At 52.4% G+C, this 24,501-nt stretch overlaps 10 protein-coding genes across 10 annotated transcripts; 6 read left to right on the top strand and 4 right to left on the bottom strand.

The window, feature by feature from the left end:
- Nucleotides 1-553: 553 nt before the first annotated feature.
- J4E83_010810 (uncharacterized protein) lies at nt 554-2,447 on the top strand (the record flags this gene model as incomplete). The annotated part of the gene is made up of 3 exons (XM_049337689.1): nt 554-713; nt 766-1,615; nt 1,661-2,447. 3 exons carry the CDS (start codon nt 554-556, stop codon nt 2,445-2,447), a joined length of 1,797 nt encoding a protein of 598 aa, XP_049183225.1.
- Nucleotides 2,448-2,567: 120 nt separating this feature from the next.
- J4E83_010809 (uncharacterized protein) lies at nt 2,568-3,610 on the bottom strand (the record flags this gene model as incomplete). Its single annotated transcript, XM_049337688.1, has 4 exons — nt 2,568-2,738; nt 2,785-3,181; nt 3,294-3,368; nt 3,417-3,610. The coding sequence occupies 4 exons, from the start codon at nt 3,608-3,610 to the stop codon at nt 2,568-2,570; spliced, it is 837 nt and encodes a 278-aa protein (XP_049183224.1).
- Nucleotides 3,611-4,677: 1,067 nt separating this feature from the next.
- On the bottom strand, nt 4,678-6,408 carry J4E83_010808 (uncharacterized protein; the record flags this gene model as incomplete). The annotated part of the gene is made up of 1 exon (XM_049337687.1): nt 4,678-6,408. The coding sequence occupies one exon, from the start codon at nt 6,406-6,408 to the stop codon at nt 4,678-4,680; it is 1,731 nt and encodes a 576-aa protein (XP_049183223.1).
- Nucleotides 6,409-6,792: 384 nt separating this feature from the next.
- On the bottom strand, nt 6,793-7,742 carry J4E83_010807 (uncharacterized protein; the record flags this gene model as incomplete). The annotated part of the gene is made up of 2 exons (XM_049337686.1): nt 6,793-7,112; nt 7,700-7,742. The coding sequence occupies 2 exons, from the start codon at nt 7,740-7,742 to the stop codon at nt 6,793-6,795; spliced, it is 363 nt and encodes a 120-aa protein (XP_049183222.1).
- A 509-nt stretch (nt 7,743-8,251) lies between these two features.
- J4E83_010806 (uncharacterized protein) lies at nt 8,252-8,556 on the top strand (the record flags this gene model as incomplete). Its single annotated transcript, XM_049337685.1, has 2 exons — nt 8,252-8,384; nt 8,462-8,556. The coding sequence occupies 2 exons, from the start codon at nt 8,252-8,254 to the stop codon at nt 8,554-8,556; spliced, it is 228 nt and encodes a 75-aa protein (XP_049183221.1).
- Nucleotides 8,557-8,847: 291 nt separating this feature from the next.
- J4E83_010805 (uncharacterized protein) lies at nt 8,848-13,572 on the bottom strand (the record flags this gene model as incomplete). Its single annotated transcript, XM_049337684.1, has 5 exons — nt 8,848-11,799; nt 11,853-12,113; nt 12,163-12,994; nt 13,042-13,395; nt 13,445-13,572. The coding sequence occupies 5 exons, from the start codon at nt 13,570-13,572 to the stop codon at nt 8,848-8,850; spliced, it is 4,527 nt and encodes a 1,508-aa protein (XP_049183220.1).
- An 815-nt stretch (nt 13,573-14,387) lies between these two features.
- Nucleotides 14,388-16,106, top strand: J4E83_010804 (uncharacterized protein; the record flags this gene model as incomplete). The annotated part of the gene is made up of 3 exons (XM_049337683.1): nt 14,388-14,701; nt 14,750-15,274; nt 15,323-16,106. The coding sequence occupies 3 exons, from the start codon at nt 14,388-14,390 to the stop codon at nt 16,104-16,106; spliced, it is 1,623 nt and encodes a 540-aa protein (XP_049183219.1).
- A 340-nt stretch (nt 16,107-16,446) lies between these two features.
- J4E83_010803 (uncharacterized protein) lies at nt 16,447-17,714 on the top strand (the record flags this gene model as incomplete). Its single annotated transcript, XM_049337682.1, has 2 exons — nt 16,447-16,812; nt 16,866-17,714. The coding sequence occupies 2 exons, from the start codon at nt 16,447-16,449 to the stop codon at nt 17,712-17,714; spliced, it is 1,215 nt and encodes a 404-aa protein (XP_049183218.1).
- Nucleotides 17,715-18,757: 1,043 nt separating this feature from the next.
- J4E83_010802 (uncharacterized protein) lies at nt 18,758-22,551 on the top strand (the record flags this gene model as incomplete). The annotated part of the gene is made up of 2 exons (XM_049337681.1): nt 18,758-22,282; nt 22,495-22,551. The coding sequence occupies 2 exons, from the start codon at nt 18,758-18,760 to the stop codon at nt 22,549-22,551; spliced, it is 3,582 nt and encodes a 1,193-aa protein (XP_049183217.1).
- Nucleotides 22,552-23,023: 472 nt separating this feature from the next.
- Nucleotides 23,024-24,424, top strand: J4E83_010801 (uncharacterized protein; the record flags this gene model as incomplete). The annotated part of the gene is made up of 3 exons (XM_049337680.1): nt 23,024-23,158; nt 23,333-23,524; nt 23,633-24,424. The coding sequence occupies 3 exons, from the start codon at nt 23,024-23,026 to the stop codon at nt 24,422-24,424; spliced, it is 1,119 nt and encodes a 372-aa protein (XP_049183216.1).
- Between the last annotated feature and the right edge of the window lie 77 nt (nt 24,425-24,501).

Raw genomic sequence — 24,501 nt, 5'->3', positions numbered from 1 at the left:
GAGAACGAGCGAATGCGATCACATGTCCTCTCTCAAGGGTGTTCGAGTACGAGAACAGAGATTGGAAGAGATGCATTAGGTGGATGGCACACCATGCGCTATGAGGGACACTAAAACTCCTACAGCAATGCGATCTCCAGTGCGTAATCCTCTGCTGACTGTTGCGCACACAGGACAACGATAGCCAACACCGGGTATACTAAGTCGGCATTGGCTATGTTTTTCCGACTGAAGGAGCCGTGACCAATCATGTTCCCTCACTGACGCCATACGACATGCAGTTCTTTACCCAAATCGGCAATGACAGTGCTTATGCTCATATCGGTACAACGCCCCCAAGTGTACTATAATTTTGAGTCGGTTGCATGTGCATAAGTGCCATGTCGCTATCTCCATGCATGGGTGGGGATGTTTGGGGTGGACTCTGGGGTAGCTGACGGATCACACTAGGGAACAGCGGGACGGTATTTATGACAGTGCTGATCCTCCAGCTCTTGATTCGGATATTTTCAGTACATCGTAGTACGCTTTCTCCATTGTCGCTTGCTACGCTATGTCTACGAAAGGAGACCGCGAGCCCTCGGTGGCACACATCGAAGCGCTCGAGCATAGCACGAATACATCGGATCACGACAACTACATCTCCAGCAATGACGCCAATGAAGAGATCGTCCGCCATCTACAAACCACCGGTGAAGATGTTGGCATGACTTGTGCGTAATGCCAAACATCTGCACTAGCTCCTTCATATCTAACTATAGTCAGTCCGCACGTTGATGGCTGCTGTGTCTATGGCCATGTGCTACAACGCCTACCTATTCACCCTCCTCATTCCACCAGCGATTCTCACGTACATCAACGCCGAGCTTGGCCCAGACCCGAGATACACATGGATTACGATCTCGTGGAACCTTGGTGGCGCGATGTTTGTTACTGTTGGTGGACGACTTTCAGACATATTCGGCAGGCGATGGTTCTTCATCGCTGGAGCTATCATTCTCATCATCGGCAGTATCGTTTCAGCGACGGGACAAAGCATCAACCAGATGATCGCCGGTGGTGCCTTGTTTGGCTGCGGTTCCGGATTCCTGGAGATGGCATTTGGTGCTGTCCAAGAGATCGTGCCGAGCAAATATCGTCATGTTACTATTGGGCTATTTGACGCTGCTTCGATCATAGCGCAGATCATGCCGTTGGTCAGTTGGGTCATCATCAAGCAAACGGGCAACTGGCGTATCTGCTACTATGTCATGATCGGCTTCCAGGCCATCAACCTTGCACTACTATTCTTCTTCTACCACCCGCCATCCTGGAAAGACAAGAAGGCTAAACATGGAAAGACTGCTGGACAGCTTCTACGAGAATTTGACTGGTTGGGACTATTCCTGTTCTTGGCTGGCTGTACACTATTCATCGTCGGTGTCAGCTGGGGTGGGTCCCAAGCTCCCTGGGTTTCTGCGACCGTGCTCGCACCTATCATCATCGGACTGGTGACCTTGATCGGTCTGGGATTTTACGAGGCCTACTATAACTTGACGGCACCATTGTTCCCGCCGCGTCTTTTCAGAGCGTTACGCCACTTTACTGTGCCGATGCTAGTCATGGCCATCGGCGGGTAAGTTTTCCAATCAAAAATGTGACCCATGCTAACGAAGAACAGGATGCAATACTACTCGAACGCAACTCTGTGGCCGCGCCTATCCCAACTCATCTACGCCACCGACGAGATATCCAAAGGCTTGTACGCCGAAGTCCTTCCTCTCGGAACCATTATCGGTGGTATCATTGTGGCTTTCAGCAAGGTCATCGGACACCAACGTTGGGTCATAATGTTCGCCGTCGCGTTACAGACAGCCTGCGTCGGCGCCATGTCCACATCTACGATGGACAATCCCGTCAAGTCAATCATCCTTACAGTCATCATCTCAACCTGTACCTCTGTCAACCTCTTGAACGGCATGGTCTTGGTAGGCTTCGGAATCGTATATCAGGAAGATATAGGCACGGCAGCCGGTCTTGCAGGAACCTCTCGCCTGCTTGCCGGCGCAGTCGCTACCGCCATCTTTGGAAACGTCACGAACAACAAGTACGGAGACGCCTTACCTGCGCGCGTTCGTGCTAATCTTGCCCGCTTCAATCTTTCCTCGGATATCGTCACTAGGTTGATCACCGCGGCGAGAGCAAACACAGCTGCCGGGTACCAAGCGATCCCAGGTATAACTCCTGCTATTCGAGCTGCAGCCAGTTTAGGGAATAAGCAAGCATACTTGGAGGGTGCGCATTTGTCGTATCTAGTGGCCTTGGCGTTTGGGCTGCTAGGAGTGGTCGCTGCCTTCTTCATCCCGTCTGTTGATAAGAGAAAGTACACCAGTAAGACCGTTGCTGTACAGAGACGCGACAGGAAAGAGTTGCAGGAAAAGAACGTCGCGGGGACTGTAGGGCCATGAGTTCGTTTGCTCGTCGAGCTGCGTCATTGTGGAAAGGTTTTACATCAGCAATTACATGCGAAGTATTACCGCACCATCTACATAACATCAGTGTCGCTTTCAAAAGACACGATCCCATGCTCAATCTTTCTTCTCGCCTGCATTCGCACCAATCTCCACATCCGTCTTCGCCCAGTATTTGCTAAGATCTCCAACAGGCGGACATACAGACCAGCGCATCTCTGCAGCCATAATGACGAAGAGCATGTACCAGCCCAGAAGGCCTACTATGAACAGGAGCGCTCCACCAGCCTGTACGTATCAGTAATGACCCCTAAAAAATGCCAGTGTAACTCACCTTCTGCAACTTCAACGCCTTATCAAAATTTCCCGTACTCAACGCCCAGTACGCTCCACTCAACACCCAAGCCCCGACCGTCACAAACCCGAAGATCCCCGCAAAAACCACATTAATCCTAATCGTAAACAGCCAAAACGTTGCTAGCGCGAACCCCCAGACCAGCAAATACAACGCAATCACCGCATTCATCTCTTTGCTCACCATCCCTGCTGCTGCATCGCCAGTTGGGGAGTAGGCGGCGGCGAGATTGAGCGTGGGTAGTTGCAACATGCCGAAGGAGAGCCAGAAGACGGCGAAGAGGCCGCAGACCATCATGGGGAAGAATTGGGCTTGGATCCAGAGGAAGATTGTGGAGAGGGTTAGGAGGAGGGGGCCTGTGAAGAAGAATATGCCGCTGTGAGGGGGAGGGGGGGAGGGTTAGTTTGGGGTGGAGGTGGAGATGGGGATGGCGATGGGAGGATGGGATGGGACGGGAGGATGGAATAGGGGAGGGACGGAGGACCTACACGACTGCTTGCATTCCGGCGGCACCGCCCCAGCCCATTAGTACCATGGAGAACGTGAAGGTTGAGATTACGAATCTGCGGTCTTTAGTATCGATACCGTCCATTCCGTAAAGAGTTCCTTACCCCAGGAAACCCAACGGCGTCGCATTAGCATATTTTCCGACGTTCTCATTTGCATGTGGTGTTTTTGGCGCGAGATACAGTTTTTCGAAGAGCTCTGGGCTGATCGAGATGTTGGTTGATGTATGTGCGAGATGTGGCTCCTTGTCTATGCGATCGGAGTCTGTGCTGTGCGAGGTCACTGTTGTCGTCGCCATGATTGGCTGTAGTAGCTGTGTCTATTGGATGACTGGTGGAGTGGAGGTAGGTAGTGTAGTCTTGTATCAATCGCAACCTTGCACCACAACCCCAGGGTATACTGTGCTTATCAACTCAAACACTTCCCTGTCCGCCATCGCTCACCACCTCTCCTCCACATGCACATGCACGGTGGGGTACACGACATCTCGAACGCCCTCTTCTTGGTCGCCCACTCATCCATCTCGCACCCCGTCTCCCAAGCCGCCCGTCTCGGTCTCCGTGTACACAATCCTCTCCTCCCGTTCGTCAAATACCGCCGCCACGGCTCGGTCAGTACGCAGCTATGTCCTAACTGGCTGGATATATATCACGATTACGCCGAAAAGCCTCCTTCGCTACAGCATGCCTTTGAGAACATAAAAGCGATGGTCAGCATGTTGAATGCGGTGGTGGAGGTCGGGTGTTCCCCGCTCGCTACCCTTGTGCTGGGCTTACCCGGCAACTTCTGAGACGATGGTGATTGGCTGGGATGGGACGGGAGGGTCTTGGGTGTGGTCAGCGGAGACTGGGGTGTAGTGCGATGGCCGGATGGAGATTGGTGGGGTGGACTGGGGGTGGGGATCGAGTTTTGATGGGACGTGATGTGATGCGAAGAGGGTTTGGGGTGGTGATGGGTGGAGTGAGGGTCACTGCATATGTGCGCGTTGGGCAAAGCAATTGCAAAGAATTCGAGCTTCTGATTCTACGTATCTTCGAACTACATTCGAAGAGTACCAAAAGGTACAAACTCCGTTGCAGAGACAAGACACGAAAAAGATTCTCTCGTCCACATCTCCCCCCGCTGAGACAGCGTGGTGGCTCAGCTCCATCTATGTAAGGCGTTGTCTCTTTCTATACACCTGCATCAACCGATACTGCTCTCTTCCATGCAAGACAAGCAATATGGATACCGACGTGCAGGATGTACATTGTTCGAAGTCGCAGCTTGGATAACGACGTCAACATCAACCCAGAAGATGCGGGTCGAACCTTCTCCCAAACCTGTCATCGAGCGACACCCGACTTTTGATAAGAGACCGGAAACTTAGAAACCACAATTCGGTCCCCGAGAGGCCCCGCGAGTTAACGCCCTGACATTTCTGTCCATTTGGATCTTGGCATCTTCGCGCCCAGGAGCAAACATGCGGTCCCAGGTGGCCTTGGCGTGCGCGAGCACTGTCCGCTTTCTCGCATCTTCGCGTTGCTTTGCTTCTTCGTATTCCTTCGCTTCTTCGCGTTTCTTAGACTCAACGCGCCTCATAGCCTCTTCACGTTCCTTCGCCTCCGACCGTATCTTGGCCTCGATCTTCCATGCAGCATCTCTCTTAGAATGCAATCCCGCCATCTCTTTGTCTCGCAACCGCTTGAGCTCCACCGCTTCTTTATCGTATATAGATTTGAGCGTATATGATAAATGATCCTTGTCTGCCCACATCTTGAACCAGTTGCAAAACTCTGCACGCGTGCTTGTATTAATTCCCGGAGTCCCAAGAACTGCCGAAAGTCTCATCTGCTGGAGTGGAAGAGTGTCGCCTGCAAGTAATTCTCCTTCCTTTCGAAACCTTGTATCATAAGGTATCATGATTGCATTGAGCAAGTCGACGTAAGCATTGTTAGGTGGTTGGTAACGACCAGAACGGTTAGCGCGAAGCCGTTGTCTTGGGTACAGGCTGTGGCCCCAATCCGACGATGTGGGGTTTGGAGACATGTAGGTGATGATTGGGACGCTGCGATTTACGATAGAACGATCCTTGTTGTTCAGGCCAGTTCTGTTTGCCGTCGAGATGATCAGGCCCAACATACAGTCTTGAAACATTTCCACTATGATCAGTGGATACGACTTTGCGCAAATGTAACCGTACTGAGTATGGATATCTGACGGAGACTCTGCTAAAGAAGGACGCAAGACGGGGAACCAGCCTATGTCGCCAACCTTGAAATCACGCCGCCTCATCCGTTGGACGTCAGTGTAATGCTTCTGGGGTGAACATAACTGGATCTTTGACAGCTGTTGGTCTACTGTGACTATAGCTGTCACGCTTTTGGGCCTGGGGAAAATCGCTCCGGAAGCTTCATCCACTGTGACATCCTTTCCGGCGGCTTCCAAGCTACAGGCCAAGTCCGCGACCTTGACTTGAGCTGTCGTAATTGTGACGGGTGCGGGGATGGGAATATATTTTCCGACACCGGGTATGTTGAGATCGCTTTTTACGGCAAGATTCATTGTAACTGTTGCCTTGTGCGCTGTGCTACAGAGCGTCTGATTGTTCATGTAGTACTCCTTGACCTTGTCGGTGTAGGCCTCGACGTCCGATTTTAGCTTCCGTACGGCAATGTCATCAACTGCCACTTGTCCGGATTCCTGCGAGACCACCTGCGTTCGATCTTTCTCTTGAAGTTCAAGTTTGTATTGTTTCAGTGAATCGTTCAGCTGTCGGAGAGTACGCGAAGAGTCGGCAGCGTCTGTCCAAGCTTTTGTCTCTGTCGAAGCAATCTGTACTAAGTCGGTGATCTCGATGACGAGTGGTTCTTCGTATTTGGAAAGACGTTGAGTGTAGAACTCCTTCGCGGTGGTCTCGTAGTCTTCTTTCGGAAGCTCTGCTTTACGTAACTCAAGTCTGTTCTTTGCACCTTCGAGTTTGTACTTCATATATGACACCCACGGTTCTGTTTCTTTGTCGACCAGTCGCGCGATCGCCTCGTCGAACTCCGCAATTCTCTCTAATAAGACCCTGGCCGAGGCCTTTAGCGACATCTCTTTTCTGAGGTCCGCCATGTTGCCTTCGTGTGCGAGAATGGCACTGTCACTCGATTGGCCGGAGATGCGTTCGTGGGTGATAGGTTAAACGTTTCGCTGAAATTATTGAGGGAGAGGTGGTGCGACAGTGATTGTACGGGGGTTAGTAAGGATGGTGTTTCAGTAGTAGAAAAGTAAGTAAGAGTCGTGGATGCAATATGAGAAAAGGCTCGTGCAAATGCGGTCTCGCTTCTCAAGGTAGCCTTCACCTCCGCGCTTGGCAGCCGCAATTCCACCGCCGTTGTGCGGTCATAAAATCGAAGTTTCAGTGAGAATGGATGAGTCAACAGATTTCATGCGCCTCGGAAACGCCAACACCATCAGCCCGCTCTCTCACCTCCACCACTCCCCTCATTCCCCACCCTACAAACACCCCTCAATAGCCCTCCTAACCTCCTTCGGCCTCGCCCCCGTAACCCCCTCCATAATATCCCCATCCTTAAACACACTAAACGTCGGCATACTCCTCACCCCCAGCTCCTGCGCAATATCCTCACACTCCTCCACATCATACGTGTAAAACTTTACGTTTGGGTACTCCGCCACCATCTTTGCGACTTCAGGGGCGACGATGTGGCAGTTTTTGCACCAGGTGGCTGTGCCTTCGAGGATGGTGACGCCTTCGTACATGACGGCTTTGAGGTACTCGGCTTTGGTGTGGAGGGTTGGTATGGAGGGGGTTTCTGACGACATTTTAAGGGGATTGAGGTGATAGTTGGGGAGGTATGAGATGGGACGCTTTGTCAAGATGGGTGTTTGGTGTAGTTGTGGTATGTTTGGTGAGGCTGAATGGCTAGGGCGGAGATGTGTGGGGAAGGAGACGATGATGCTGGTGACGTCATCGCTTTCCGCGTGGGCAGAACGCCGACGCGACGATCCATCGTTTGGTCCTCGTGCCGCGCATATTCCTCTATGCTTGCGAACGCTTCGTGATGCTCTTCTAGTCAGGATGAAAGTCCCTTTAGGAGGGGGCTGTGTGACAAGGTGATTCGATTACAAGTAGGTATGGGCATTGGAAGCCACGTTGCGTTGTGTCTTTCCCACAGCCTGTTAGCTACATCTTCTACCTATTCTCTCTCTTTGAAGGGGCGTCATAATGAATCTCATAAAGCGTTTGCCAGCCGGGCTTGAGTAGCAACCACTACTTCTTTCTAATCATTGTTCTTCCCAGGTAGATGGATAGGACCAAGACCAGACGTTGGTTTGACGATAAGAACACTGAACTATGTACTGCATGTAATACGGCATGAATACCCTACTCAAAACTCACGATTGAATCCAGCAATGGCAATGTTTGATGTTCCGAGAGGCATCGTGACGCGCCTGCGCCTTGCCATCGAGAAGGGCCGATAGAGCCGTTTCTCCCGACCACCTTTACGATGATCGACAACCACCACGCGATGCGGTCATTACACTCCAACATCTGCACAACCAGCGCAAACACCAAGAACAGGTTTTCGTTCTATCTAATATCGAAAACTATGGGTACGTTGGTGAGATGAGACAGATACCACACACGATCGGGTCTCGGCTCCCCTAGCGTAGACTGGTGGCTACGCCGGCACGGCTGTACCTGGGTTGGGTGGAGAAGATAGGTTCATGCCAAGACATGTATGACATAGGTGGTCCAGCGGACAGATGACGCTGAAGACGTAATGTGGAGGTACTGCAACAGGCTGGCTGTGTGTACGTCATGGGTATATAAGGCTGGGTACTGGTGTTTATGAAACGCTATACATCATCAACTACTCATCACACATCAAATCTATCTACCTGAACCACCCACGACCAAATCAAACTTTACGCCACACCCCCTCCAAACATGTCTGGACAAGGAGTTTCCCACCAGGGCATCACCGCCCCCGGCCTCAGCGAGGCGGACCAGAACATCAACAACACCACCGAGGATATCAGCAACAAGGCTTCGGGTCACAAGGCCAATTTGAGCAACCCCAGTATGTTTACTCCCTCGCTCGACTCCCCTGTTGTGGGTTTGAATGAGATTGGGATAGAAGGCTAACGCGTGATGCAGACACTAGCGAAGAGTCCAAGAAGAAGTCTGCTGAGGCGCTCAAGGCACTTGGTGGTGAGGATGCTTTCTACGGAAAGCAGGGTAAGGGCGAGTAGGGAATTCTCTACTGCTTTGTTTGAGGATAGATGAAGTTATGATACCATTTCAAGATAAAAATATAATGTCTTTCAACATCAATGATGCGCTTGCCCCAATGCTACACGAGTGATTTACAACTTGTTCGTATGCTCCATCGCACTGCACGAGTATGCCTTCATGAGCAACTTAGAAAATGAAGCTCATAATCGGCTGTTGCATGCGTGAAAAGCGGTGAAATTTGATGCAATTGCGACCTCTAATATCGTAACGAACTCTCGCTTCCCTTGAACACAAAGACATTTTTCTTCTTACAACTCACCATGCCCCTCCCTCTCACTCTCCGCATCCTTCACCACCTTCTCCCTCCTCTGCTCCTCCTCCTGCACATCCACCACCCCTCCCACCTTCCCATCCCTCACCTCCCCCTTCACGCGTCCAGCCAACCCCGCAATCTCCCCATCATAAACATTCCACTCAGGAACCTGCCTCCTTGCCCTCTCCAACTTCGGCTCCTTAGTCTGCGGATTATTACAAAGATCAATCGTCTTCGCCTTGTGCAAATCCTCATCGCTGCACCAAGTCTCGCACCACAGCCACTCTTGTGGTAAACTATGGATGGGGAGGTTAAACTGCATGTTATTGGGAAGGTCTTGGTCGAGGTTGGAGAGGGAATTGGGGTCCGCGGAGAGTGCGTGGTATTGCTGGCGGAGGCGGTCGCCGGCGGCGAGTTGGCGGAAGCGGACTAAGTCTACGACGTACAGCGCGGAGATATGATAAGGGCGACCACGCAGAAAGTTAGCCCAATATCCTGTTTTCCAGAAACGGAAGCCTTCCATTTCTGTGCGCGAGTCGCCCATGGGTGTGAAGCCGTAAGGGGCGCCTTCTAGGTCGTGTGTAACGAGTTCGTACATGTCTGTTCGCACGATTTGGTCGGCGTCGACGAAGATGACTTTTTCGAGGTCGAGCGGGAAGAGGACGTCTAGGAAGAGGATTTTGTAGCCCCAGATCTCGCGCTGCTTTTCGGTTTGGCCGCGTAGCCAGTGCGGCCATTTGTAGGTGACCATTTCGTATTCGAAGCCGTACTCGGCGGCGATGTGCGGGAGGAAGGATTTGAAGCTGGGAGAGAGGAATTGCTCGATGAACCAGAATTTGACGGTGTGTTTGGTGTGCTTCATGACGGATACCATCATGATGTTTAGCATGCGCTCGTACAAGTGGCCCGAAGCGACGGAGAAGATGTTTATGTCTGCCTGCGTGCCCTTCTTTGCCGCTTTGGTTCCAGAGAACAGATCAGCGCCCTTTTGCAGGACCTTCTCGGAGTCGAAGTTGAGACCAATCTTGCCAAGGAACTTGTTGACCTTCTGCGCGCTCTTGCCAACTAGCTCGGATGCGAGCGATTCTTCAGGAGCGAGCACATCAGTCTCTTCCTGACCTGGCTTGCGCGATAGACGAGGGAAGATTGTAGCTCCCTGGAAGCTCATGAGAGCAATCTCGGTAGTCTCGTCACCTGGCACGGGTGCCCAGCTAATAGGACCTGCACTATCTAGGCTAAAGACTTCCTGAGAGCGACCGCTCTTCAGCTGGATGTTGTAAAAGCCAGGAGTGGCCTTGAACTGGAAGTAGCCGAGATTAGCCATGATGATAGTATCCGCGAAATGAGGATCTCGCTCAGTAGCAAGAACAACTTCAGCACCACGCGGCGGCTGACCACCATTCGTAGTGTCACGAGAGTGACCCTCGATGAGGATGTTCTCCAATTCATAGACAGCGGTGACATCGGCACCAGCAGGAATGGTACTAAGCTTGATGTTGTCGAGATCATATACAGACTCTTTCGGAGCAACTAGCCAAGAGGGTGGCACATCCATGCCAAGGTTCAGCAAAGCCTCCTTGGGAATGCCATAGAAGTGGGTTCCAAGGCTTCCGATGGATCCATCGGCGACAAAGGATGGTCGAGCTTCGAGGACGTATCTGTAGAAACGCTTGACAGGAAGCTCTTGAAGCATCTGCTTGGGGTTGAGGAAAAGCTTGAGGTGTGTGCCCTCCATGTCGCTGAGTACTTTAAGGATTGGTACCCACTTCTGTGCGAGCTCTGTCGCGGGGTCAATTGAGGCCACGATCTGGAAGACAGCGTTGTCTTCGTCACCCCGGAAGATAGCGGTGTGCTTGGCAGTCCAGTTGTTGTAAGTGCTCATCCTCAGGGTTGATGCAGTCTCGAAAATGCCTTCTGGAACGTCCGACACGGTGGAAAGTGCGACCAGCGACTGGATCTTCGCAACATCTATTGGAGATTTGATCTTTTCCATGAGTTCAAGATTGGCAAGCGCTTTGTTCAACGGCTCGATGCGTTTGACCTGCTCATATGTGACAAAAGTTTCCACGTCATCGTATGAGAATCCGTAATGATCTGGGATGGGTCCCACGTAGCGTCCGTTGACAAGCATGCCGTTCTGTCCCGGTTTCAGACCGAACGCGTCGTAGATTGGCTCAGCAACCTGCCAGAATAGAGTGGAGTTGGCGGGAGTTGGTCTGTAGTTGGCATTCCGGTTCATGATCCCGGAGAGGGCTTCGGTAGTAAGCTTACGGTCAGATTTGATGTAAGTCTCTAGAATGTCTTCTGAGGCGTTCGACTGCTCCGCACCGGCTTTCGGATTGTGTATAAGAACGGCCTCTACGTTGGGGTTTGCCTCACGGAAATCTGCCAGTGCTTTCAGAAGAGCAAAACCAGCCTCCGAGTCGAAATCCGCCACGAGCGTGACGTGAATCCAGTCACTCTTGCTAGCAGACTCTGATGCATGAATATGCGGCATCTTGTTATAAGCCTCGCCATGGGTCTCTTCAAATTCTGCCATATTGATGAGCGTGATGTTCTTCTCGTTCTCCGGGATGACAAGAGGATTGCGCTTAGCAGCAGCTGAGGCCAAGAAATGCTGTGGAACCCAACTATCGCTGTTGAAATTACCGTTGAAGACTGCTTGTTGAATCTGACGAAGATCCATGCCGACTCTTTGGCTGAGTGTTCCGAGCCATTCTTCGGTCGCTGGAATGGGTACGCCGTTGACAAAGACGGGGGCTTTGGGGCCTTCTGCTGCTAGACGCTTCAGGTACTGTTTGGCACCTGTGATGCGCTGATCTAACGTCTCTGACTTCAGTACATCATCGAACGCCAGAGCCTCCTTTCCTTCGAGGAGTGCGGTCTTCTTGACTGTCGCGTCGAAAGTAGCTTGATCTGCGTGTGCCAACTTCTTGCCGTCTGCCAACTAAACTTTGCGTCAGCGCAACATACGAATGCATATGAGATTTCATCACTCACTACCTGAAGGTACTCAACCACAGCAGGTAGCCCATAAGCGTCATGCAGATAGTAAACTACCTTGGCCTGCTCAAGAGCACCAGATGTAGCGGTCTGAGGAACGATACCCCAGCGCAGTGGAATACCACGCCTGATGAGACTGAGGATAGTCTCAAGCATGGTCGTAACATCTTCGGACGAAGTCAAGTCGACAGCGACGATGGCATTGTGAATGTCTCTGCGACACGATGGCAACTGACCAGGATACGTTCTCTGCAGTAACTGTAGTTTCGATTAGCTCAAGATCGATGATATGAATAATCGTACTCACAGCCCTGAGTTCACTTGGCCACCCTTCGTACATCGGGTCGTTTTCGATGTCGTTTAGCCACAAGATGACGTTGCCGCCTTCGGTAGCATCTCTGAAGTCATAACGTTGAGGTTCAGCATCCGTCTGAGTCTGGGCGATCGAATCATGCGACAACAATGAAATGACTTCAGAACCGCTTAGACCCTGACTGCGTATCCCGTTGATCAGTTTACGTTCTCGTCGCAAGTGTGCCAACAGCGAGAAGGGGTTCACGTCGCGGGCTGGGATCTGTACACCGTTGATCCAGATAACATTGTACCCGGTAGGGAGGAGTTGCTCGCGGTTCTTCAGATGTTCTTCCAGGAAGTCTTCCGACGCGTTGTGGGCTGCGATGATGGACGAGTACTTCGGAAAGTCTTGCACGAGCTTCATGAGCGTATCCATAGGTTGTTCGCTTTGGGTTACAAAGCTGGCAGCCTTCAGCCCTAAATCGGATACCTCGTCCTTAGACAAGGGCTTGAGGTCTGCGACGTCCTCATCGTCGTCTAGGCCAGTGCCCATTGGCTTCTGAGAAGCACTCTTCTCTCCCTGTTCAGCCTGCCTGTCGTCTATGACAATGTAGTCGGTCCGCTTCAGTTGTAGCTCCACACCGTATCCGTTCACTACCAGCGGCGTTGTTGGTGCCTTTAACGAAGGCTTGTGCCGGACACGGTACGAAGTCTTTCCTTGTTTGGCTGTATCGCTCAACGTCTTGTGCCATTTCTTGAATCGAGGAGCGGTGATATCGGCGTATAGAATCGCAGGTAGAGCCGAGCTGTTGCCAAGTATGCGGTCGAAGGGTAGTTTGTATGTCCTGTTTGATTCTCAGCGTCTGCCATAGGCCAAGCCATTTGTACGTACCGCTCGCTCTCAATGTCTCCGAACGGCTCGTCTAGGTGTACAGAGCAGTATTGCTTCCCATGAAACGATGCCCAAATTTCGCATTTCTCATTCTGCTCCGCCTTTAGTGAAGGCTCCACCGATGTATTGTAGAACTGGTAATGTGCTTCTATCCGCGGCGCAGCCGATCGGATTGAGAGAGCGAGATCGAAGGAAGCGAGGGCTTCAGGCTGGGTGATGTGTCCATCGCTTTTCAGGAGGTCCACAAAGGCTGTATACAGCGCCTGCTCTGTGGTCTTCTCGTCGAAGTACCCCTCGGATACGCGGTCGAGGATGGGGTAGTATGCCGTCGCATTCTCTTCTGCAGCAGTTTCTCTGGGAGGAGTTAGTTGTAGCTCTTGCGTTTGGCACACCCGAAGCTTACAATAACTCTACTAGGTATGGAGCTGGATTGAAAGAAGCCAGAAGCGCGACACTGACACCTGGACGAGCCGCATGCGCGCCAATGTGCCTGAAAGCGCTGAGCACTAAGAGAGCTTTCGCGCCCAGCATAGAGGCTGAAGCTCGCATCGTGTAAACTCTGCCCCAAACCCTAAAGGAATCGTGGTGGCGTGTAGCAAGGACGAGCGATAGTCGTGATGTTTCGAAAGTTCAACTCCCGATCTCAAGAAGTTGCAACGTGTAGCATAACGTCGAATTGAAGTAGCCGGAGAACGAGGCTTGAGATTAGCCACGTGATATGAAACAGTTCAGCGCATCGGAAATCTGCAGTGAAGACAGAAATGGCAGTTGCGTATGGTACAAAATAATTGCTCCTCTACCGCGTCCCCTCCAGCATTTGGAGCTCCAAGTGTCAGGTACCAGATCCCTGCAGCCATGACGGCGCTAACGCGATAAGGCCGCGGCTCCCTTATCGCGTCAGTCCCGCCGCCGAACCTCCGTCTGCCATCACACCCGACGGAAAGCTTCCGCTCTTCACTCACCTGGCTAAATCTAGACGCGGCTCTTGCGCTGTGGAAGAACCATTAGCAGAACTTTCCCAATTCATTCACCAAATCATGATATGGCTACCGCCGCATTGCTGCCTACTTACGGAGTTGCCGTAGGCTATACCAGACCTAGGCACTGAACATGTACTAATCAGCGGCTCACGCCCTACAAGGATGCAAGGCGTAGCCAAGAGCTGCAGTCAGACTCTACATCGAGGAGTATGATGTCGCAGTTGCTATCGTCTTCCCGGCATCGGTCTGCCCTTATATAGCAGGCTTTGCCGCCTGGTATTTCCTTACTCAAAGGATATGTAGTGCAAATCTCGACTCATCTTCCACCACTTTTTTTCAAACGACTCATCATCCCTCTTTTGCAACATGTCACAAACTGCAACATCGATCGAACTTGTGAGCTACCCCGAGACATCGATTCCAGCCCTCACAGCCAAACCATTAGGCAATGGGGGAAGTAAGGACACGCCTTCGATAGCTGAGGATTTACGTCCTATCAATGTGGCCCAGGAATCTTTCGCTGCTGAACAGCGAGATGGTCCTGGCAAGGGAACGACTGCTATCGTCTTGGTCACGGTAGTGTGTGTCACCATGGTCAGCTCCATGCTGTCGGGTGTCATGACTGTGACTCTGCCTACGGTCGCACGAGAACTAGAGCTGGCACCCAGTGTACTCTTATGGTTTGTAGACAAAACTCATATTCCATACTCACATACTGACGATACTAGGCCAATCTCCATCTACGCTTTGACCTGCGGCTGCACTCTACTCCTCCTCGGTTCCGTCGCCGACGTCGTTGGCTCCCGACCTATGTATTTGGTAGGATGTCTTCTCCAATCCGCCTTTACACTAGCATGTGGATTGGCGCAGACCGGAACACAGCTTATTGTCTTCCGTGCTTTTGCCGGCGTAGCCATCTCATTCTGTCTTCCTTCGGCAGTCAGCATCATCACCAGCACGTTTCCAGAAGGCAAGAGCAGGAACATTGCATTCGCATCCATGGGCGGTGGCCAACCCATAGGTTTCTCATTCGGACTCGTGCTCGGGGGTATCTTCGCTGATACCATCGGATGGCGGTGGGGTTTCCACCTCAGTGCGATCACTAACACAATCGTCTTTGTTCTTGGGCTGTTCGGTCTGCCAAAAGTCGACAACAAGCAGCCACATGTCTGGTCCCGCCTGAAGAGTGAAATTGACTGGGTCGGCATCCTCTTTGGAAGCGCATCATTGGCGCTCCTCTCATACTGTTTCGCGTGAGTGTTGATCTCACATATCTGATGGCTCGATGCTAATGTCTTTAGTTTGATCTCCGAAGAGACTGCTAGAATCCGAGAGCCCACGACACTCGGTCTGCTCATTACTGCGATCGCTCTCATCCCGGCATTCATCTTCTGGGTTGGCAGGCAGGAACGACTGGGCCGGCCCGCTATCATCCCGAATTCACTCTGGCGCAACCGCATCTTCAGCATCATCTGCATCGGGGTTTTCATCACATGGGGAACTTTCAATGCGGTGGAGTCATACCACACGCTCTTCTTCCAGAACGTGCAGAAGCTGTCAGCAATCCAGACGTCGATCCGGTTCCTACCCGGACCAGTAGCCGGGGCTCTCGCCAATCTGGTAATGGGCCTGATTGCTCACAGGGTTCGAGCTGACTGGGCGGTAACCGTCGGATTATTTTGCACGACTCTTGGCGGGCTGCTAATGTGCATCATACAGCCCGAGTGGTCCTACTGGAGCTGCGCGTTCCTTTCTGTGTTCTTCAATCCCATTGGCGCGGACGCTTTGTTCACGGTCTCGAACCTTGTCATCACCTCAGTGTTTCCAGCGCGGACGCAGGGACTGGCGGGTGGCGTCTTCAACACGGTAGCACAGATTGGCAAAAGTGTAGGGCTGGCGACCAGTGCTGTCATTGCGTCTAGTGTTACGGAGCATTCGGGTTATATTGAGAAACAGAGTCCTGCAGCGCTTATGGAGGGGTTCCGTGCGGCGTTCTGGTATCTGTTTGCGTTGAGCTGCGCTACGGGGCTGTTGTTGGGGTGGGGGTTGAGAGGAATCGGGCGGGTGGGCATGAAGAGGGAGTGAAAGTCGAATAAGACAGAAATAGAGTCTACTAGAATAATTCAAAGTAATGTTGCCCTGCCAAGCGTTACACCCGATGGAAGGTAGATGTGTAGCATGTTTCACGTTGGGTCCAGGGCTGGCACATGCAGATCCCGCCTAGTGACATCTGGACGCGCAACCAGGCCCAGGTACGGGAAGATCCACCTTTGCGTCGAGAGAGCTGACGACAACGAGGCCGAACGCACCCCCGGCGCCGCCTGCATCCCGCGCCATGATCATCACGTAGGTCCTGGTCTCGAACACCTCTCCAGTCTCCACAACCATCAATGAGCCCTCGCTACTAGCCGTTCCGTCACCCACCATGCTCAGCGGACCCCCGAGGGCCATCCCGCTCGTCTTCGTCTTGCTCGCCGCCGGCCTCGTGTGGTGGTATCTCCACCAAATCCCGTCAATTCCAGCATGGAACTCCGGGAGCAGCGCTGCCCACGGCTACCGGCCCTCGCTGCGCGGTGACCCTCTCGACTTTGGCCTGCCGCTGCGCTTCTCCGAGGCGCAGACGAAGCCGCCGGGCAGCAACTACACGTACAAGATCATCGTGCCCAAGACGCAGAAGGAGGACATTAGCTGGATGGACAAGGAGATCCCCGATGCGCCGCTGGTCGTGTACGAAGTCGACAACCCCAATGCCGAGCACAAGATCCCCAAGAACAAAGGTCGCGAGGCCATGGTACGTATCAGATCATTACATATAGGTGTTGTAATTGTCCGCTAACTGACCAGGTCTACCTCTCGTACATCATCGACCACTACGACGACCTCCCCGACACGTCCATCTTCATGCACGCCCACCGCCACGCCTGGCACAACAACCAGCTGCTCGGCCTCGACGCCGCGCAGATGATCCAGCGCCTCAACCACGAGCGCGTCGCCCGCATGGGCTACATGAACGTGCGCTGCCACCACGACCCGGGCTGCCCGGACTGGATCCACATGGACCGCCCCGGCGGCGACTTTGACTTCTTCCACAAGCCCGAGGAGATCTACTGGCGGCGCAACATCTGGGAGGAGATCCACCCGGGCGCCCCGATCCCGCCTTCCATCTCGGGAATCTGCTGCGCCCAATTCGCCGTGTCGCGCCAGCGCATCCAGGAAGTGCCTATCGAGCGCTTCATCCACTACCGCAAGTGGCTGCTTACAACGGGCATGGACGACCAGTTCTCCGGCCGCATCTTCGAATACATCTGGCACTACATCTTTACTGGCCATGAAGTCCACTGCCCGGCTATGAACACGTGTTACTGCGACGGCTACGGCATTTGCTTCGGCGGCCAGAAGAAGTACGACGAGTACTTCAAGAAGCAGGATGCGCGCAACGAGAAGTTTACCCAGCTGGATAAGTTCAACAAGCGCGAGGAGGAGGCTAAGAAGGACGGCAAGGATCCCAATTTCTCCAAGGAAGAGATTGAGACTATCAATAAACTGAGGACGGAGATTAGTGGTATGGATAGGGAGTTGGATGCGCTGAGAGAGGACGCGAAGAAGAGGGGGGATGATCCTAAGGCGAGGAAGGAAGAAACGGAGAGTTGGGATTCGTCGCATATCTGGGACTATGCTCCGAAGAACGGATGATTCAGCAGTATCTCACAATGGTTATCTTTCGGGAATGGGGGTAAACGTCACTGTTCGCGGAAACTGCATGCAGAAGTAAGGCGTTACAGAGGCGTTCTGAGTAGGGCGGCGTACTGTTGATATGTCCTGGCGAGCTTGCGCCGTGCATGAGCGCTGCATTAGATTTCATGTCATTTCAATAGTATTTAACGATGTGTTGTTCTACTACATTAAGTACGGATACCATGGTGTTGTCAAGGGGTTCTTTCACCTGTCGACCTGATCAATCGATGTATCTCTACTGGCGGTAGGAAAACAAACGATAGTACCACGCGATTCTTACCGACTTTACATGCACTGCATGCAATTGAGGTAAAGGTTGAGAGATCTACTGCTTTGCGCTACCCCTTCTGGTGGTGCTGATCTCCACAACCACCCGTTCGTACGACCAGCACGTGCTAAAGCCACCCTCAGCATCCCGCCCTACCTAACGCTTGCAACATCTCCTCTCATCGCAAACTGCCATCCGTCGTTATCCTCTCACAAAGACCCATAATATCAACTCACCAAACGGGCGATCCACCTATCCAACGACCATGTCCCACCTGCCTCTCCAAATGCGGGTGGCTGGTGCGCTTGCCCCGGGGTGAGGCTCTGCTGCTGCCTTCCCTAATCGAACATCGCTACCAGTCCGAGCGCGATAATCTCCGCGTGTCGTCAACGGTGTCTCTCTCTTTACCGAAATGTTTGACTGCTGTCTGAGACAGCTTGTTTGACCTGGTGTTCTGTTGTCTTGTTTTTATTGTGGCTGGGTGTTTGACACGCGACGCGTTGATGACCTTTGTTGGTCGCGGTGATTGCAAGAGGAGGAATTCACAGCTGCAAGAGTCACCGTCACCACCGCATTCACTGTTCTTCAATCATTACGAATGCTGCCTAGAGAAAAGAGAGAGAGATAGCAGGTTCGATCGTTTCGCGGTTTTCTCACTCCTGTACGACGCGCGCGACACTTCACGCATACACCGAAATCTCGCCGAGGATCACACCCACATTGCGAGCGCACGATGGATGCGACAATCGGTGACAACATCACGCTAGAAACGCCAGAGCCAAAGAAGAGGAGGCAAAGCACACAGAGCGCACAACCGAGACGACGAAGCGAACCGAAAATCACATTGCCGGCGCTGAGTGATTTCGCCAGGTCACATGTCGCAAACTGGTCTCCGCCCGTACCTGTAACGCCCGAATCGGAAGCATTACGAAGCTTGAAGAGTGAATGGAGAAAGCAATCCCGCGAAGAGCCTGTGTACGATGGGCCGAGGCCTGAGAAGCAACTTTTGATTGTGGACCTGCAAGATTACGAAATTTATCGGACACCAGAGAGCGAATGCAGAGCGTATGAGCTGACGAGCCTGCACTATTTGGAGGTTTCGATCGCGAAGAAGTTGTGCTTCGATGGCTTCATCTGCGTGGGATCGACCAAACACTACGTACATGCAGTACCAATTCAGGATAGCTCTGTCGAGGGCTACGGAGACGATGAGAATTCTGGTGTTACTACTTACATACAGTCTACGTTTGCGAGTAAGGACAAACATTACGACATATGGTACAGACTTGCCAAGCCGGCCCCAGGCTACAAAGAGTTTCAAAAATCCTTCCTCTGGGTAGCGCAACTGGGAAAGCATATTATCGACTATGTGGACAGCCAACCCGTGGGATCAGTCGGGCTCAACGACTTCCGCAAAGACTTCTATGACTGGCTCTCGCCCCGTTTTGATCAATGCGCGGACTTCCAGCAATGGCATACTGCTTTCAGACACCAAACTGACTTTCGCGTCGCCGTGCATGCCTACATTGAATACTTCTACAACCAAGCCTTCAATCTCCCCAACTCGACACAACTGCTTGCTCATCCTCTCTGGAGCGAGTGCATGGCTAAAGGGTTAACGGCTGTCAAGGCGCAGAAGCAGATCATTGAGCACACCATCGCCACACCAGAAGTTTATGATTGCTTCAAGCACATGTACTTTGGTGAGCAAATTCAGGCAAAACGGCCTACCGACACGGTCAGGATACAACAAGAGCGCAGGAAACGAAGGCTGGGGTTTGCGCAGAGTTTCTGGGCACGGAAACCGACTACTCCGCGACGAAATGTATGTCAACCGTACGGTGACTCACCAGTGAAGGTTAGCGATGTCGTTGCCTTGATCCCCGACGAGGCTGACGCAACCGTTTGGCGCAACACGACATGGGAATGGCTCGCATACGTCCAGGGTACCGAGTCCTTGGAGGATGGAACGCAGAGGTTGTTCGTGCTATGGATTTATCGACACCACGAGACGAACATTTTCAAGGCGGAATATCCCTACAAGAACGAGGTCTTCCTATCGGATAACTGCAATTGCTCCGAAGGAGAGCTATTGTCTACGGACATCAAGGGGAGGTACGATTTAGACTGGTCACCATCTACTATCGACGCTGAGCGCTTTTTCGTTCGGCAAACCTACGTCACACAAGACAGTGCATTTGTCAGTCTTCGATCTTCACACAAGACTTGCACGTGTCGGAAGGAAAAGCGCACATTCGTCGATGATTACTGTCGAGGCGACACGGTATATCTATCAAGGACCCGCAACAGAGACAAGTTCCTGGATCCAGCCGTCTTTCAACACCTTGACCGCGCCAAGGGGATTGTCAGAGTGCGAAGACTGTTACGACTGGAACGCGACTGCAGAGAACTAGCAGCCAAAGCTCGGCGCTTGAATCTCTTGGCCAATGAGCTTGTCCTCACGGACGAATACGAAGACGTGTCCATTTCCCGCATCCAGAGGCGCTGCTATGTCAAGTTCGTGAGTAAGTCTGACGTCCAGAACGGACAGATACCTTTCACGTACAATCGTGGCGGTGCTGGTGATCTCTGGTTTTTGTCTATGGGATTGACTGGCGTGGAAGGCGATCAGAAACTCATCTTTCTGCGGAATCTTCCGAAGACATTCAACGAGGGCCCTGACATGGCTTCTGCTAATTCATTGAGAGGAATGAGTATCTTCAGTGGCGGCGGCTCGCTTGATCGAGGCCTTGAAGAAGGTGGAGCAGTTACCTTCCACTCCGCTGTCGACTTCAGTCCCCATGCCATCCACACTCAGCGAGCTAACTCGAAGAGCCCGAAGACGATGCATCTGTTCTGTGGCTCCGTCGATGATCACTTTGACGCAGCTCTCAAGGGTAATAAACCTGACCTTGTCCCTCGGGTCGGAGAAGTCGACTTCCTTGCTGCTGGATCGCCATGTCCTGGGTTCTCAGCTCTTCAGCATAATATTCTCAGTCCGCAGTCCCTGAAGAATGCGTCACATATTAGCACCTTCTGCTCGTATGTGGATCTGTATCGCCCTTTGTACGGTATACTCGAAAACGTCGTCAACATGGCTTCAACACGGACTGGATTTGAAGACCAGAACGTGTTATCTCAGGTTGTTGCTTCACTCGTATCAATGGGATATCAGTGTAATCAGTACATCATGGACGCTTGGAGTTACGGCAGCGCGCAACAGCGTTCACGCCTGATCCTCACCATAGCTGCACCCGGACTTGAGCCAATTGCCCAACCTTGGCACACCCACGCGCGGCCTTACGAGGAGACGGCGGGACGAAGCTTAGGTTATCTACCCAACGGACAGAAATTTGGTGAACGCGAGCACTACCCAACGCCTTTTCCGTATGTACCAGCGGTTTCCGTCGATGCGGAACTACCCGACATTGGCAATGGTATCGTACAGACTTGTATTCCGTTCCCAGACCACCGCTTACCGCAAGTACCAACGCGTAAGCAACGAGCATTGGTCAGATGCATTCCACGACAGCCTCCGGGCTGTGACTACAAAGAAGCAGATAGACGTGGTCTGATTCCGACTTCGCTACGAGACCCAAGGACCGACATTGGAAAAGCGTACCGACGGATCAAAGCAGCGGGATTGGTACCGACTATCACAACAAATATAGTCATCCGAGATTCTCGAAATGGCGCTACATTGCATTGGGATCAACATCGGTCTATCAGTGTACTGGAGGCACGTCGGACCCAGGGCTATATGGACGAAGAGCCCATCATTGGCTCCCTCTCGGAGCAATACAAAATTGTTGGCAATGGGGTGGACCGTAAGGTTGCTTTTGCCATGGGTCTGTCTCTACTACAGGCCGTCCAGAAGAACGAGTTGGGGTTTACTGCGAACGGAACGACGCAGAACTCAGCTGAGGTGGTGGACGCAACTAGCGACGCTGAAACGTCACAAATCGAGAAGAGTGTCAAGAAGCCCAGACCTCAATCTAAAGCACAGGATATATCGCCTTCTCAGAAGGAACATCGCCGCAGGAGTTCCGGACCGGTGGTGATGATACCTGGACGACGGCAAACCGATGGTGCTACTTCGACTGTGAACAGTACTCCGGGGCCATCTAGAAGGAATGCGAGCATGCCTAATGGCGCAATCAGCGAAACTTCACAGACTCCAACTATATCACAACCCAATGCCTCGGTTCCCCAAACAACCGGCTTCTTCTCTCGACTTTCCAAATCTCTCGCTGCTGGCGTCGGTCGACTCTCCTTATCTAGCATGTCCACTTCCTCCTCTACACCAACTTCCGCACCAACCCCCACCAAACGCAGTCGAGAAGAAGATGAAGACCCTTTCGCCCCCGAAAGCCAGAGCCGCACATCAAAAGAGCGACCAAGGAAACAACCCCGAGTCAGCGCAACGCCATCAGCACAAGACGGGATCAAACTTGAAACAGAACCTTGTAGGAAGAAATCTGTGTTCTCGCATCGAAGCGGCAGTGTGAGTTCGACGAGCTCGAGTAAGACTCGTTATACTCGTCATTCAGGGTTGTCGGTGGAGTATGTGCCGAAGAATTGGAATAAGAGGGTTGAGGTTGAGACAAGAGGGGTGGTCTTTGAAGAGGAGTTTGTGGATGCTGATTAGTCGGTCTGGTATGTTCAGGGGGGAGTTGAAGGGCGACTTTGGCGATGGGAGGATCTTTCTTGTGGTGGGCCAAGTAGTTGGACCACGCGTTGCGAATACCCAATATCCTGGCATAAAGTCGATATATCACAGCCTTGATGTGTACTTCTGTAGCTCTAATCGGCATCGTGAAGCTATAATACTCCCGATGTTCAGCACATTCAAGTTCATACATATGGCGATGCCTTCCACATCCGGACTAGTGCGGCTCTATCTGCGCCCGCCGCCGATCTCGCCAAAAATGCGGGACAACTTTTTTGGGGTAACAACAACAACGACTAACTCCACGATCCATAGTCACCTAATCCAAACATGAAGTTTACAGAGTTGACCGAGATTGAGCTGCCAGCGGCATATGATGCTCACGTCCATCTTCGCGATGGCGAGATGTCGCAGCTGGTTACGCCTACGATTCGCAAGGGTGGTGTGAATCAGGTGTATGTTATGGTAAGTTTGATACCATTCATTCCACATCCAAGGTATCGGCCATTTCATTTTCGCTACCATCGTCAATGTTGCTCCTCTTCGTCCTCCCTTTCTGTTCATGTGTTGTTGTCAATTTACGCTTCTCGCAACATTTCGGTCACGGTGCTCTCTAACTCGTCTTAACCATCACTATAGCCCAACCTGGTCCCGCCTATCACATCCGTGAAGCAATGTCTCGAGTACCGCGATAGACTTCGTGCTATTGAGCCGAATGTGAATTACGTCATGTCGTTGTATCTTCACGAGGATATCACGCCGGAGGTTATTCGTGAGGCGAAGAAAGCGGGGATTACGGGGGTCAAGTCGTATCCTGCTGGTGTTACTACGGTACGTAAAGTCTTCCCCACTGAGTCTCAAAACGTGTACATGAAAGAGGATAACAGAGGAAGAGATTGGCAACTCATGCGAGTGACAAGCGGACTAACCACCCCACAGAACTCCTCCTCAGGCGTCCTCTCCTACGAACCCTTCTACCCCGTCTTCGCCGAAATGGAGAAACAAAACATGGTCCTAAACCTGCACGGCGAAGTCCCGTCCACGCCCCCAAACACGCACATCACTACCACCAAAGACAGCAAAACAGGCGCCATAACCATCCTCAACGCCGAACCCGCCTTCCTCCCCACCTTCCTGCTCCTACACGCCAAGTTCCCCGCCCTGCGCATCATCCTCGAGCACTGCAGCACATCCGCCGCCCTCTCCGCCGTCCGCTCCTGCGGCCCCTCCGTCAGCGGCACAATCACCGCGCACCACCTCAGCCTCATCATCGATGACTGGGCAGGCGATCCCTTTTGTTTCTGCAAGCCTGTTGCGAAGACGCCTGAGGATAGGGATGCGTTGCTCCGCGCGGTGGTGCAGGGGAATGGGAAGTTTTTTCTGGGGACGGACTCGGCGCCGCATCCGAGGGGGAAGAAGAGGGGGGAGGATAAGGTTGCTGCGGGGGTTTTTACGCAGCCTTATGCGGTGGGTTATGTGCTTGATGCGTTGGAGGTAGGCATTGCCAGGGGCGTTATCAAAGAGGAGGAGGTGAGCCAAGAGGTTCTAGAGGGCTTCTTTGGGGGATGGGGGAGGAAGTTTTATCAGATTGAGGATGAGAAGAAGGAGAGGATTGTGTTGAGGAAGGGAAAGGAGACGGTTGTGGATGTGTTGAGGAAGGAGGGTGGGGGCGAGTGTGAGGTCGTGCCGTTTAGAAAGGGGGAGGTTACTTGGGGGGTGGAGTGGAAGTAGACATGTTCAGTCCGATCATAAGAGCAGAACAGACGGAACTAACGCAGGCTTAGATGAGAAAATGCCTTTGTAGTAGT

This window comes from Alternaria metachromatica, assembly GCF_023757995.1.
Source record: "Alternaria metachromatica strain BMP 0045 chromosome Unknown scaffold_52, whole genome shotgun sequence".
In the NCBI taxonomy this organism is placed as follows: Eukaryota; Fungi; Ascomycota; class Dothideomycetes; order Pleosporales; family Pleosporaceae; genus Alternaria; species Alternaria metachromatica.
The sequence above is the reverse complement of the archived record's forward strand: the minus strand, read 5'-3'. Positions and strand labels throughout refer to the sequence as shown.